General features: G+C 44.0%; 1 protein-coding gene across 1 annotated transcript in view; it reads right to left on the reverse strand.

The window, feature by feature from the left end:
• The window catches only part of pdlim4 (PDZ and LIM domain 4), a 44647-nt gene that overhangs the window by 5879 nt on the left and 22246 nt on the right, over positions 1-16522 (reverse strand). Inside the window, exons 4-5 of the mRNA XM_076751257.1 lie at positions 6704-7041; positions 5182-5339 (exon numbers count right to left, since the gene is read on the reverse strand). Of these exons, the coding sequence (XP_076607372.1) occupies positions 5182-5339; positions 6704-7041 (496 nt within the window). The remainder of the gene's footprint in view (positions 1-5181; positions 5340-6703; positions 7042-16522) is intronic.

Raw genomic sequence — 16522 nt, forward strand, 5'->3', positions numbered from 1 at the left:
CCACCGTCGAGGGCGAAGCACTGTGGGATATCATTCTTCATGGTGGTGTCAAACTTAATGTGGTAAAGATTCACAGATATGAAAATACTACACGCAGCACATTCAGCTGTTGTTTTAGCCTATGAATAAAAAAATTGTGTTAACTCATAAGGTTCTCCGTGTCCTCAGCTTTTTTCTTCTGCTTTCACTTCCTTTTAGGTCAGGCAGTAAATATCTATCTCGTATGCCTTCCCCTTTCTTTGACCTCTCGGTGTCTCTCGCTCTTTCCTGTGTGCTCCATTCAAGACTCTATCATGGCACTTCCTAGAAGGAATTCATCCATCAACCCAGATGGACACCCGGCAGCGAAAACATCCCATGTCACAGAGCCGAGCTTCAGCCATCACACCAATACGCTACAATCGCACGATGTCTGTGATGGCATTCATCTTAATGGCACCAACAGTTCGAACAGGTAAATACACTCAGATAAAAATCACAACACCTCAGTAAGATTGCCTCTTAGGTTTAACACAGCTATATCTCAGTGCTGAGAATAAAGTTTTCTGTAAATACATGAGAAAAAACATTGACTAGAATACGCCAGCTCACTCACAACTCGTGGGTCACTGAAGCTGGTAGTTCTGGTGGTAGACAAGGGTTGCTGCCTTCCCACGGCTGGCATTTTTTATTAAGAGTGATCAACTTCAACCATCCAGCGTTTGGTTATGCCTGACTGGAACGCATGAAAGGGGCATACTTAATACTGGATATCTGGAGCCACTCCAGTGGTTCCATGTGCACCAGGGTAGATCAGTGGGCCACAGCTGTGAACTGCAGTATACGACTTCCCCTCACTGATGATGTGCCAGCAGAGGCTATACAGGCCAACAGGCCACCTAACACTGCCACTAACCTCAGGCTAATTACCTCGCATCTGGCACCTGACTCAAAGTACTTTCCATCCCTCACAAAGAGTTAGCCTCTGACTGCTCCGTGGTGTGTTTAAGAGCTGACATTAGCTGGGTATGTTATTTCTGGGATTAATACCAATGATGCACTCTAATGGAAAAGCTTTTATTCGCAGCAGTCTCATGACTCTCTCACAGAGGGGTAGGTTGACTAATAAAAGTGGCAGTCAGGAATAGATACAAGTGAAATGAATGAGTGCTTGTTTAGTCTTGCTTTTCCTTTTTTAAATAGCCAGACTACTTAGGCACCATATATTTTGCTGCCAAGTGCAGACAGACACCAGATTTTATATGACAGACAGTGACAAGTTGGCCGATTACAACACATAGCTCACCCAGCAGCACTCGTAGCACGATGTGTGTCCTCCACTGTGACTAACACCAAGCAGACATACTGTAAAACCGCCACGCACTCATGTTAGCCCCCATCCTAACTCAAACCTGTCAAGAACAGGGTGTGAAGCCTCAGGGAATTCAAGGCACACAATGTCGAGAGATGAATAAACAGCTGTAAAAACAGAATTTAAGACAGTTATTGTAGGATATCGAGACAACATCTAGATTTGATTCGTTCCTGAGCATGCTGAACATACTTTGGGGTTGTGATTATTGAATTATTTGTTTAAAAGGAGTTTGCTGCTTTCGTCTGCTTCATATCACTATGCATTAAGTGCTTCAAGGTAAGCAAATAGACCATCAAACAAAAGCTACAATGGCCGTACTCTTTGGTTGCCGTCAAAAGAAGAATTCTCCTGCGCCAACAGACAGTCGAAGGGTTAAGCCCCTCACCACTGGAATCACATGTTTACCCCCACTGGACTGGAAGTCTTGCTCGGGCTTTAAATCTTGTATCTTTTCAGCTCAGCCTTGATCCCTGTGGAATAACAATCTGAATGGAATGCTCCCTCTATTTTTCCTTGAAACAGAACTGAATTACTCCGCAGTGCCTTTGAAGGGGGACAGTTATGATGTTTGTCTACATCCTGTTACCTCTCTGAGTGGCGTCCATGACTACAGATCATTCTAATCACACTGTTCAGATGAAATCCCAGTTGGTTTGGGACAGATTCATTTAACTTCCATGTGACTTTTGAGGCAAAGCGAGCAAAACGTGATAAATATAAAGGTATGTGAGTACTCCAAGTTTACATGTTATAATCCAGGACGCAATCAATAACTGCACAAGTGTTATACTTTGAAAGTACAACATTTTCTTCTCCGCACAGTGGTGATGCTGATGGATGTCCGAGCACACAGAGGTCTTATTCTGTGACAGGACGCAGCCTGCTTCCCTCCCGAGCACTTTCCATGCGCTGAAACTGGGTGAAAGCTGAAAAAATACCCCCAGCAAGTTCATGGAAAGTCGCCTTTCTGCAAAGAGACAATCTAAGGTACGGTACAAAATAAGATATTTTTCAGAATTTCCTTTAAACAAATAAAGCTGGAGTTCGGGGAAAAGATGAGGTTTCAGAGAAGTCACTGGAATTTCGTTTATTTCTCTTTCCAACTGTTGAAGAAACACTCCTCCATCACCTTGTCTCCTGTTTGTCTTCCCCTTAAATTCACCTCAATTTTCACTGCTGAAGGCCGAGACTGAGCGATCCCAAGTCTTCATATTCAATAGTAAACAATTTCACTTCTGGTAAACACATGGAAACAGATCTGTTCATGTGTGAAGGCTGAAAAACAGACGCTCATATTGGTACAATAGGTACAACTTTCTATTATCTATCAATCTGCTTCAAACAGCCTCACTCAACACCAGAATGTAACAGTCACTCCACCCCTCTTCCATCCACATTGCTATCCAATCATGGCAGAGTCTGTGGAATTCTGGGTAAACTGACACTCTTGTTTGCTTTAACTTTAAAAGCCCCTGAAAGTCAACATGGCCTCTACAGGGTGCTTTCGCCTTCAAAAGGGGACCAACTACGGTGATTTAAAAGCCTGCCAGCAAGGTATGCCTTGAAAAACAGGATGATTTGACTTTAACCTGAGTGGCGAATGTGTTCAATTGTTGATCTCCTCCTTACTGATCTATTAAAAAATAAACCAGGACCAAGGGACAGAGATGAGCAACATTTGTGGCAGGATTTCACTCTCTCACACAGATTAAATGACACCAGATGCCCACAGACAGGTAGCTTTTTAGATGATCCCAATGTAAACCTGAGGTGTTTCATCGAGGGCTTAGCCTGTCAATCAACCTGCCAGTCTCCCGGCTCAAAGGCCACTGACAGCAGACAAAAAGAGTGCCCTTTAAACCTCTTCAATCCATCAGCAGCGTCTCTCTCCCTCCACCCCCCTCTCGTCTGTCGTTAGCATCAGTCTCTTTCTTTAGCTCTCCCTCTCTCTCGTTGCTTTGAGTGTAACGGTAAGTGCTAAATTAAGGAAACAGTATGGTCTGGCTCCGCTCCAGGCCTCTCTGCAGGAGCAACCAGTGTTGCTCCTTGTGCTGAGGATTATCCTGTCGGCTCTCACATCAAAGGTAGAGCCAGAGATGTGATAACGGAGCGGGAAGTTTTCTCTCCTGCCCCGGGATAATAATATTCTACAGTGATTGATTTATTCTGAAATATGAGAAACTGAGGTTTTTCCGTCTGAATGGCTTTTTGGCCAAAGATGCTGATTTAAAGAGCCATCAACGTGGTAATTTGTGTTTGAAATAGACCACTTTATCATTCCCAACAGACATGATCTATTAACCTTTGATTGAAAAGAGCACAGTGCTATTATTCTGGGTTTCAGAGGAGATGTTTAGGCCTTAATCATGTTTCAAACTGCGATATTTTCTTCTAGAGAGTGAGTTTGAAAATGGGAGGAACTGTAAATATTCAAAGACTGGACACTCTCCTCAATGTAAAGAATGTCAGCGTAACACCAGCCAGTTGTTTCCAGCCTTAACACTGTTAAAATACCGAATTACTTCAAGTCTGTTTAGTTAATTTTTTAATGTTTTAAACTAAAATTATTACACACATATTCCATATTGCACCTTTAAGAGTCACAAATAGATGACTGCATGACAAAATGCATACATTAAATCCATTATTTACCTTACAAAGACGGCTGAGCATACTTGCTGACTTTGACACTGCAGACTCGCACATTCACAGCTGGTAACACTCCACTAATAGCAGTAAGGGTTAAAGGACTTTAAGGACGCCTCAGCGTTAGTCGCTGAGGTTGAGCGAAACATTAATCACCATCAATCCAGAGCTAAGAGGTCACAAGCCCACTTCTCTGAGGTCCAGCCTGTTTCCGCTTTAGCATACCAACATTTGGCTTATAATTAGGACTTTCACATCTCTCGCCCTGCCCTAGTGGTAAACATGAAACCTTAAAAGAATGTTTAAGTTCAGAGGATTAGCCCTCCTCTGCTGCTGTCAGCATCACATGACTCCTCCTCAAAAGCTGGAATGCCGGGCGGTCGAAAGGCAGACAGGAAAACCATATTTCTCACTTTATTGTGCTATGTGAAGTTGTTTTTTCCAATAAATTGCCAAACCCAAACTTCCCTCCCCTGTTCATCCTCGTGTGAGCTATTTAAAGCGCTTCATCTTTCTCCTGCTCCCTCCGCCTCTTGTTTTCTCTCGGCTCTCTCTCGCTCTTCCTCTCTGTCCCCTAACCTCGCTGTGTCTGTGTCTTTCTATAAAAGGAAAACTATGCCAGTGAGACAGGCGAGCTGAAAACAGTCAGACAGAAGCTGCCTGAGCGAGACAAGATGTTCCTTTGGCTGGGATCATGAGTCCCCTTCGCATAGGAGCAAATATTTCCTGTCCACCTTATTCATAGGACTGACAGCACAGAAGAGTCCACGGCTTCCAGCTTCCCTTCATTCTAATAAATGAAGTATTTCGGTGTTTTGTTTTTAAATGAATTTTTAAGATTAACATCAATTGAGAAAATTAATGGATTAATCGATAATGAAAATAATTGTTGCAGTTAAGAAGCACCAGTGAGAACACACACACACACACACACACACAGACACACACACACAGACACACACACACACACACACACACACACACACGTGCAGCGAAAAGAAAGCATAATTCATATTGTCTGTACAACACATGACAATCGTTTACAGTAATTGTTCCGTTCCTGGAAAAAGCAGCATGACACTGAAGACGGAGGCTGCAGCAGAACCACAAGCTGTTTTTTTTTTTTTCTTCCACCATCACACAAAGCATTCACAGAAACACGCCCACACAGAAATCCCTACCTCCATCCTCAGCCTCCAGGATTCCCTGGAGGTATTTGAAGGAGCCGGACTGTTTGGGTTCAGAGACGGGCTCCACGTAGTCCTGCAGCATCTTGTAGACGTCTGACTGCGTGTCGAAACCATTACGGCTCACAGGGGACTGTATGGGAGGCTCTGGGCTGAAGGACACAAGGGGGACAGGATGTGGTATTACTGCAATGTAATCTGATAAATGATGACTAGATGACAGGTGACAAAAGACATCTATTTCCTTTGGTTTTCAGTCAAGACAGTGAAGACGTAAGCTGTAGAGGATCCACTGCTTTGGCTCAAGGAAACAACTCAATCTGTTGGGAATTTGGTTTTGTCTTTTTTGTGGCCTCAAATATGGCCACTGTATTTTTTTCTTTTATCAGGTGGTGTCACGATGTTTGACCAAGGGAGGAATGAGAGGAGCTGAAGGAGTCTAAACAAAAGATAAAGGAACAGGAGACAGATGCCAGAACTACCAAAGGAAGGAAAGAAAACAAGACAGAAAGGCAGCTGAAGAAACTAAGGCGGGACAACAACATCTTCCTTTTGTTTAAACAGACTGTAGAGCACACCTTAATGATTTTTCTTTCACCGAGGCTGCAGGGTTGGACTCACAGAGGGGAAAACAGAGGTGCACACTCCACATGTGATCCCACAAGCATGAAGTCTTAATCACAACAGCTCTGCGCTACGGTTCTGCACGTTAATCCATCCATCAAGTTATTCCTGAACCTACCAGGATGGATTCATTTGATGAGCAGGGCTGCTGTTCAAGTCCTGACACACTTAGCTGCACGTTAGTCTCCAGACTCCCCTCCAGGAGTCTGAAGGAAGCGCTCCACTGCAGCCTGAGTGTGTGTGTATGTGTGTGTGTGTGAGAGACAAAACCTAAGCTGGTGAGGGTGAAAGTGAGTAAGAGACAGAAAGAAAGACAGGAGAAAATGGTGAAAGTGAGTAATGAATGAGAGAAAGTGAGTCACAGTGGGCAATGAGCAGTGTTGGGGTGGGGGTGTGGGGGGTCAGGATTGACAGTGCAGTCCTGGGGAAGCCTGGAGAGGATGTTCACCAGGAGACTAAACACACACATTTATTGACCGCTTGAGGGGATGTACAACAACAAATGGCTTTTCCAGTCAGCGTGGCCATCTGTGCAGGTGTGTCAGGAGACATCTGGAGTGTGCCTATGGGTCTGTTTCTGTGTTCGCATCTGCTAGTGTCTTCACCGGAGTCTGCACATGCATGGTGGAGCATCACAATATGCTGGTCATGCTTTAAGAAGCGGAAGCTACTCGTTCCTTGTGTGATTTTCTCACAAAATTGGTATGAAAGTGGGAGATAAGACGACATGCCTGAACAGTTTCTATGGCACAGGTGAAGTTTGCTGTTTAACAGAATAAAGACTTTCTAAAGTTAGTTGATGTAAAGCTGCATTTTCTCCAATAATCACTACATTAATGAGATCTCCTTTTGTTCGTGTTTTACTCTTTGCTGCACACTTTGATCACCTCACCTGTGTGTGGCATTCAGGCTCAGGCCTCCCATCTTGCTCGGCAGAGATCTGTCACCATTGCTGCCATTTTGAGCATATAGACCTGCTGGGTTGTTGTACTGAGCATGCCCGGTTCCGTTGCCGTATCCGTAGCTGTGGCCGTTGTTGGGTCTGGAGTGGCCGTTGTTCAGGTGAGTGGGCTGGGGAGCCTGCGGGGACTGGAGGGCCTGCGGGGACCTGAGTGCCTGCGTCGACTGGAGTGCCTGCGGGGACTGGAGGGCCTGTGGAGACTGCGGTTCAGAGGTGTACGAAGGTTTACGGCTGTAACCGCCATATCCAGTGGTGATGGGTCGGAAATTCTACAAAGAAAGGGAAAAAAAACAGGCACACATTTACAAGACATCCACTGTTTGCTGCATGGAACTGCTTCAAAAAAGAGACAAACATGGATGGTAAGAAGAGAAATGTTGCATCAAAGAAAGAATTACTCATGTTGGGAGGAGAGAAGAGAAAGAGGGTAATGGACCTATTACAGAATGCCCCATTATGTTTTGGTTCAGGAAATGAGAGTAAAAAGAGGAGAGGAACGAGAAAACAAGCCCTGTGGTGCCCTGAGCAGAAAGCCACAATTCTTCAGAGGCGAAAATGTGGTTGTTCCCAAATGAGGCTTTGCAGCGGTGACGACTGAGAGAAAAGCTTTTTCCACTCCATTTCTGCCTTTCCCTCTTTAATGGTGAGGCCTATTAAGAAGGAGCTTGCATTAGATTTCCTGCAGATGTTTCTGTCAAAACAAATTAACTTGTGGGGGTGTAAATATTGAAAAAATGCTTTGTTTTCTGGCTGCCTCTTCTGTGTTTTGATGAGTTTATAGAAGCCGAGATACTGTAAAGGATTAAATTATTGTCTTTTTTTTCGCTGTTGTGGACTTTCCACATTTTTGCCACATAGCTGCTCTGCTGGAGCTGTTTTGAAGAATCCGCTGGAATAATGCAGGGCAGACACCTACACTTACACCACTGTATACTCAGCGAGTGTGTTTATGCTGAGGTCAACGCCCTTTCTCATGCATGTGCACAAACTCCGCAGTGATATCACCGAGCGTCTCAGTGTTTACCACAGCTATCAGCACACTCCAGCGATAACGCCGCTCTCTGCCAGCCCGGCTCGTCCGTCTCACAGACTGAACTTTACAGATAAAGCTTTATTGCACGGCTTGCGATGATGTCACCACCTCTGATAGTGCTTTGGTGCTTTGAATTTCAATTTCAGAGATAGCCAGCACTTTGAATGACCAAACAGGGCTGCACTTTATCATAACGTTAGACGATAAACATTTCAAGTGAAACCAAGTGACTTGTTTACAAGTTAAGCAATGCGGCAGGATGGGAGACAGTCAGGATGTTGTAACTATGAGCCACTGGAATGAGTGTGCGTGCATGTGGTGAGACTTGTGTGTTGCTGTGTGTGTTTCGAGCTCGTTTTTAAGTGCATCAGCCGCAGGAGGTGGAGGTTCACAGCTTCTCCAGACAGGACCCCTGTCATTTCAACAGATGGGTCTGCTGGATGTCATCCTGTCCTCGGCCCTTGCCTGGACCACACATGCACACACACAAACACACACACGCACAGGTCTTCTGTAATCAGTACTTTTCAGCGTGATGGACACCTCCTCTCCTCCACACCAACAAGGCCACATCTTGGACTTGGAAAAGCGCTCTGTCATTGCCCTGCCTCCTGCAGTTAAGACAGATGACTTTCAAGAAACTCAAAACCGCCTCTTCCTACCCTGCCCAGAAACCTCGCACAGTGGAGATGGATGAATCCCGAAACCCCCTGAACAAAATGCTGATAGCCATTCATGGTTAGAGTTCGGAGAAGCGGGCCGGGGAGTCAGAGCTCAATGCAGCTTCTCTCCCATGGCCAAACCCTGTTTGGGCAGGACGTCAGAAACACCCAGCTCTCTGCGGCTCCTTCTCCGAGTAAACCAGACACTCTGAAGCCTGGTTCTCACCGCAGGGCCGCACGGGCCAAACCAGTTCTTATTCGTTATCTTTAGGCCTGTTTGCACACATGCTGGACCTCATGTGATTTTAATCAAAGGTTCCCCCAGCCTCTATGTTTTGTAAATATGGAAGGAATAATGATATGTGGATGTTACTGAACTGGAATTTTACACTGAAAATGTTTTCAAAACTCCTTGTAGACTCCACTGCAGCATCTATTTTGCAATCCTCTCAAGGAAAACACTTCTCAGGATATTAAAATCTTCTGATTAATATATTTTAGATCATCCACACATTTCGTCTGAGCCTGGGACTTACACTTCAATGACTACTTACTGTATCTAAGGAGGGTTGATTTGCTGCCTGCCCTTTTGAACCTACCCATCTTTTATTTCACTGCTTCATCATCGTACGTTCTTCATATCCTGAGAACATAACCAGAACTGGAAGGGTGAAGTTCTTTAGAAACAAATCGCTGTCCCTACATGTCTTTTTAGTTTTAAGGCAAATCCATTATACACTATCACTACAATAACTGTATGACTGTCAGACGAGCTTATTCATGTCTGCGTTCACAGAATAAAGGAGGCAAGTGGAGGAAAATCCCTGAGAGTGTATTATGTTACACGCCCCTGCAGTGGCATGACAGTAAAGACATTTATGACTGCTAATCTGTACAAACATGACATGCAGAGCAGAGCGGAGCAGAGCAGGTAATCACATGTTCTGCATGTATGGTGATGTATTTAAAGAAAGATAAAGCACAAGGAAAAACACAGAAAAAACATTCAGTCTTGTTTTATAGACCAGAGGGGAAATTATCCTGAGAAAGAAATTTTACTTACAGAGCCCAGAATCACTAAGAGTCCTGTTTATTGCTGGTGTGCACATGAATCCTGAGTGATCCGATCCACAAGTGGATTATTGTGATGGCTCTAAATACAGGCGTGAATGCATCCAAGATGCGATGAGGACGCACTGAGATCTGATAGCTCAGGCCACATTCAGAGGCGGTGTGGGTCACATGTGGCCACATTATTTTAGCAGTATGAACGTTAATGTGTCCTGGGCCACAGTGACGAACCGCCCACACAACTGACGTCCTCTTTGTAAGTACACGAAACACACTGTTGGATTTCCATTTGGTTCAGTGTGTTTGGCTTTTCTACCTGCCAAGATAAACAGAGGATGTTTGTGAACAATCTGTCTGTTTCAGCTGATTTTACCACTGAACTAGTAACCGCAATATTTCAGACTCCCTTAAAAATTAGGCAGAAAGTTGAAAGTTGCTGAGTGAGGAGAAAATAAACTAAACTCTTAATCACGTCTGCCGTCTTGGAAATTCTGCATTAAATGCCACACATGATTTCCTTCTTGTAAAAAACTGTCAGTTTGTCGCACTGTTTATGTTTATTTGCATACAGAGCAGAGCAGTGGTCGCTGGAGATGCAGCCTAATGCCAGGTGTGGGCTCACGTACTCAGAGCTGTCAGCTAATGATTGGATCATCCAGGGCACATGCTAATACCAGGTGCAAACAGGCTCTAATTTGTCCCAGATGGGCTCAATCTGAGCAACACATAACAAGCTCCATCCTTACAGCCTTGACTCAGAATCAACATGTCCTTTAACAGGGAAAAAGGGAGAACCTTTAGTTTAACTAAAGCTGTCAAATACATTTATCAGTACCAGCTGAATGTAGCAGGAGGGTAAAGTAGCATAAAATGGAAATGCTTTTCTTACCTCAGTACTGTACAAAGTACAAAGTTTCTTCAGATTACAAATAACAGGTTAAAGTGATAACGCAAAAACAGAAAGAAATCTATATGTTGATAAATTCCTTCACTCTCACAGCCCCATTTCACTCCTTCAAGGAGGAAAAAAACCCTTCTGCTCAGGTGTTTCACTGTTGTCAGCAGAGACTACATGTTCACCCATTTTCACCCTCACACTCCTGGTGTGACCCCTTTCTGTTTCAGCTGAAACTGAACCCCCCTTCCCAACCATTCCTTTTGTCTTTCTTTCTCATAACACTCTTTCCTCTCTGGCCACACATGTCTGTTGCACAGATATGTGCTTTGGGTGGTTGGCAGATTTATAAGGCAGCACATCTGGTGCTTGCCTTATAAAAATGCCAGTTTGGTAACATTCAGGACCTGTAAGTGCTTTCAAGTTGCACTAAAGGTATGACGGCTTGGTTTCGCTTTATTACAAGAATCAGCTGTAAGCAGACTGTCTCATTAAAATGATTTACCCAACCTTTTCATGTCTAATGGAGATTTTGTGTTATAAAGTGACAGTCACGGTAATCTGGTGAATGCCTTATCACCCCAATTCCCCCGGTGACCTTATCTTGTTTTCCCAGTGGAGTCAAAACAGTTGAAATATGAGCAACTTTATTCTATCTCCAACAGAAACTCAACATAACAAGGTTGCTGAAAAAGGCCATCTGTGAGATCATCTATTTCCCAATTTTTCTTTGAGAATGGCTACTCTTTCATTTTCTCCCAAATCTTGACTGTATTCCTCTTGGCTCGTAGGAGGAGAAGCTTCGACAGGGGGAAAAAAGAAAGAGAAAGAAGGAAAAGGAGAACTAAAAGCAGTAACTATTTATGAGAACCAGCATCGTCTACTGATGTATGCACATAAATTCAGGCTGCCATCTGACTTCACTGACCTGTTTTACAGCGGTAACTAAGCATGGCTAATGATTCAGGATGACTGGCCACGCATGTGCGCGCCACAGAAGCAAAGAAAGAGACGAGGAAACAAAGGAAAGAAAGTATGCATGTATGTGCATTTTACCTCTCTCGGCTTTTACACACTGCGTTAACTGAGGTGCATTCAGCCAAGACGCACCTAGTTCCTCCATTCATCAACCAGAGTAAAAGTTAGCCTGATTAATAAGGGCCTGACTGGGAGAAGACTGCAGCTCCAGCTTTGGTACCTCGATCCACAGCCACAGTTTGGTCAGAGAGAGGAAGACGGACGAGAGGAGGAGGAGAAAAAGGTGGAGGACCCTAATTGAAATCATATGCCTGTCTTTAACTGAGGACCGAGACCTTGCATGCCTGCCTCACACATACACAAATTCACGATAGCACACGCACACACACACATGCGCACCGCCTCCTTCTTTTCTGCCTCCTGCATGGTTTAATCCCCCCGGACCTTTGAAATTAAGCTTTTCACATGGCGCTCTGCACCACTAACCAAACACAAACTGGCCCTTTATGGCTCCCTAGGCCTGGCCCTGGGTGTCTTGCTGGGAGGACAGACAGACAGACGGGCGAGAGAGGAGGTAGCAGGGAGCTGAGCTGAGGTGGGGGGGCGGCAGAAAGACGGGAAAATGGTTTTAAAGGCTTCTGGCCATGAGCCTGTCTCAGAGAGAAGAAATGCTCGAGGGAAGATGGATGTAGCATTAGAATTCATTGAGCATGAGATGTATTTCATCAATTTCCTCTGTTAAATAAAGCTATTAAGACACTTTCACCTCCCTTCCAATCATGCCAGCTCACCACTGAGTTGAATTAAACTGTATGTGATGTAGCCAATTACAGTATTTTACTACAGCCTGAAAGTTTCAGGTGAAAGTAATTTAACTTCAAGTGTGAACAGTAAAGAGAGGGCAACAACATGACTCAGTCTGGACTAATTGCACATCATGTTGTAGAGAAAACCACATGGATTAAAGTTAGCTAACAATGCTTACAGCAAGAAGCAAAAGATGAGCTAGTTTGTGAATGACTGAGCCCCTTAACATATGACGGCACAACTACAGAAGCTGAACTCAACATGAAAACATGTCAGAAATCCACTGATTGCAACAATTCCATTGAAATTAGTGGAACTCTAAGTACAATGGGTTAAACTTGGCCTTGTTTTCACCTCCAGATAAATCATTTATGTAATGGGGTTCACTATGGACCCACATGGTTGCCCTTTCTGTTGCTCCTCTCAAAACCTCACCTCTCAACAGATCGGTTAACGTTTGGTTAAAGATGACTAAAACTATAAAAATACAAGCCTGCTTTCCAGGTCCAGGTCGTTTCAGGGTTTAAGGATCTGTGTCACTTGTCCTGCTTCCCAGACCGAGAAAAGCAGCTGAAAACAGCTGGATGGTTTCTATTCTAAATCTTCCAAATCTGAATGAGTCTGGACGGCTGCAGCCTCTCTGGACCTTCCTCCCCCAGCAGCGAGTGCTCTCAATGACCCCGTCAACTCGCCAGCACACCGACAGCCAAGCAGAGCACAGAGGGCTCCATTAGGAAAACCTAGAGACTGATTTGGACATTTCTGCGGATTACTGACTGATTAGTGAACACAAACAACCAAATAAGTGGGGTCATAGGTCTGTGATCTAAAGGGCCTGCTGTGTAATGAATGTGGAGCTGTTAAAGAGACTTCCCAGTAACGCAACACTGGTCTGAGATTCCCTGGCATGGGATTAAGCAGCAGTGGACCCAGCAAACATGTTTTGGCAACCTATGAGAATCCTCTCAACTCTTCAGTGGCCCCATATTGTTGAAACATATTCAGGATCTTTATGGTGTAAATGTTTATCCAGTTTTTCAACAAAATCTATCATTCTAACTGGAGTACTTGGCTTTTTTGATCATAAATAAGCATCTTTGACAAATTACGTTTACAAATCTTGAACTCGATCAAGCTTTAAACTTATTACCATCGTGCGATTTTAAAAGGCGAATGATTCTTAACGGCAGTTATTGGAAAGCAACGTCCTTGTTCCATTCATAAAACAAATCTGTATCATGCACACATTTTTTTTGTCTGAAGTAAAATTCCGAGGGAATTACAGCCTGTAAGTCATGCAAGGACTTTGTCTGTCAGCTCCTATTAATGTTAGCTTGGAGAGTTGGACTTCAGCTGCCAGCTCCTGGGCTTGAGACTGGGAGCCTCTGTGACGTGCGATCCAGACCCCTCAGCTTCCGCATTGTGAAGCCTCATTCTTTCCACAAGGCCGTGGTGCTCGGCCACAGTGGCTATCACTTTAATAACGGGGTAGCTGCCATCAGTGGCATTCTGATATTGCTCGCCAAAAAATACTGTTAGGCTTTAACACTGACCAAAAGGCCATTCCCACCTACTTGAAGCTGTCACTGTGTAATTTAAGGGAAGGAATTTAAAAAACCTGACATGTCAGGAAGTGGTGGTATTGCTTTACTTCTGCTTAAAACTGTTCCAAGAGCAGGACCGACAGATGTACAACGAGATAACCATTTACAAGGCAGAGAGTCATTTTCTCCCTTAAACTGTCTTTCTCATTGGAAAAAGGTTTGGATTTAAGACATGTGATGAGGTTTTGAAGTTGGCAGCAGTATGTATACTAAAGCCACCAGACATTATTTTATCTAAGGACATCTCGCACAGCCTGATGTAATTTCCATCTTGACGATGGCCAAAGTGATAATTCCCTTATTTGACCGCTCACAGTTGAACACCACTGATGAAAATATCAGGCGAACAATGAGGATCAGATGAGGTCAGGAGCAAAGGAGAGCTGCTAAGCGAGGGCATGAAAGACCTCTCACAGCAAAGGGAGAAGCAGCTCTGTCACCACCCCTGAAAACTTGCATTGGGCAGCAAAGTCAGCCCTCCTGTTATCTAACGGGTGTTCGACTTCTTTTCTTTTATTCCCAAAGAGACATTATGGCACCGCTTCGGACTGCCTTCTGTTCAGGTTCGGATTCATAGCTGGGTTTATACTTGGATGAGGTCTGGCTCACGTTGTATTTGGATCTTCGGTAGGTGTAAATGCTATCCGTTAAACGTCCTTGCATGCATACTGAACATAACACTGATAGGCTACAGATATTTGTTTTTAGCTGACATAAAAAGTTGTGGAATGCTCCAAAAACACCTGTTTGGAACAGGTGATCATAGTTATTAGTAAAATAAATCATTACACACAAAGAGGAATTCATTCTTTTCAGCTTCCAAAGGTGGGTCTGAAAGAAAACATCTGACAAACAATGCTGTAGGTCAGGCCTTCAGTCTCCAGTGAAAACATCTTCAATGCCAAAAGCTGCTGACTGGATCAGTGACACAGATCATTCACCACACCTCTTTTTTTGTTTTTTGCTTGACCTTGTCTTAACGCCCTCTTTCTCAAGTGCACCGTATTGTTTTGCATGAAATGTGGAAGCAGCTTGAAGCATCTCTTTACAACTCATTTGTCTTCCCAGAACTACACAGTGGAGCTTAAATAAAAATGTGGTTGTCAAACCTACACATGCACATCATGTTTTACTTATGACACCTCATCATTATCTCATCCCTGCCACCCCTCTTTATCAAATTATTTCTATTTCAGGAAGTTGTGCATGACGTCCGGTAGTCTGTGGACAGTCTTGCCAAGACATGAGCACAGTTCTTTGGAAACACATCATACAGTTCCACTAAATTCCCCAAACTGATAATAAGAAACACTCAAAACACTGCTGCAAAAAGTCACGTCAACACTATCGAGTCATAGGCTTACTTATATCCAACAATGCAGCATTTCCTCATCGACTTTTACAAGAGACTCCCGTGTTCCCAAGGTGAAAGGAAACACCTCATAGCTTCCATGTGTCACTTCCTGCTCAGTAGCTAATTCCCACAAGTGAGACTGGAATTTCCAACATGGGCCAACAGTCAACAAAAAGCAGTCCGTGAATGAAAAGGGAAATGTTAAATACAGAATGTTCCAAAGAATGCCGTCATTATTCAGACGCTCTTCATGGGGCAAGTAGCATTTCTGATGCTCCTTTTGCAAAAATCTTAGCCAATGAAGTCCATTTGTAAAAACACAGATGAATGCATGTGTAGGCTGGAAATATGTTTGCTCATTTTCCAGAGGAACAAGTGTCCTGGTATTTTTTTTCTTTAAGAAGGGACAATGCACATGAATTACCATTAGCATGTTTAGCATATATTAGCCGAAGAGGCTAATTTTCATTGGTTTTTTTAGCATATAAAACCTAAAGAAATCATACAACAGCACATAAACACAGAAAATTAAAACACTGACATAGCTACCACTCCACATTATGACAGCGTGTTTGAATGTCCACTGTTTTATAGATGCTTTGAGCTTGCTGAGCAGAGGGGGGGTCACAGCATACTCCTTCACCATGAGTCCTGATGTTACAGATCACGTCACGTAACGATAGGCAAGTTGTAAACACACTGCTTCAAATCTTTGCCAGCACGATCAGAAATTGTGTTGTCGGACTCATTTTCATCATTTTTGCTGTCTGGACTGGTTCAGTTTTATTTGGTTCAGCCGGCGTGAGAGAGGCCCCGGCGCAGCTTTTGTTTCCACCTTGTCTGAGGAACAATCGGCATTGTTGTGTGCCAGCGTAGCCCTTAAAGCCGTATCTGAATACAGCAGGAAGCAAAGAAAGAGAAGAGCCTTGGTCTTTTATGTGACCCCAGGGAACGGATGTTTCCTCTTTTCATGCTAAGAAGAGTCCACCTGAGCGTGACGATAAAGTGGCCCTGACTTGGCAGTTTCCAGCCGTCCAGGTTCACTTCATTAAATGTGACGCCAGGGAACATTTTTAGACTTCAGCGAGGGGGAGAGGAAGGGCTGGATAAGATGTTACAGAGATACAGCGAGAGAGAGACAGAAAAGAGCACGAAAGGACAGATTTGCTACTCTCGTATTACCCACAGGCAAAGCCGTCCTCTCATGCACGTCTGTTTGTATAAACATTTGCAGCTGATGGCTCCTCTCACTCAGGTTGGGTATTTCCTCATGCTAAACAAGCAAGACACAAGCTGGTGCTGAGATTGTGAAACGAAGGCTGCTGCAGTAGAGTTCCAACCACGCG

The sequence above is a fragment of the Chaetodon auriga genome, chromosome 15 (assembly GCF_051107435.1).
Source record: "Chaetodon auriga isolate fChaAug3 chromosome 15, fChaAug3.hap1, whole genome shotgun sequence".
Lineage (NCBI taxonomy): Eukaryota > Metazoa > Chordata > Actinopteri > Chaetodontiformes > Chaetodontidae > Chaetodon > Chaetodon auriga.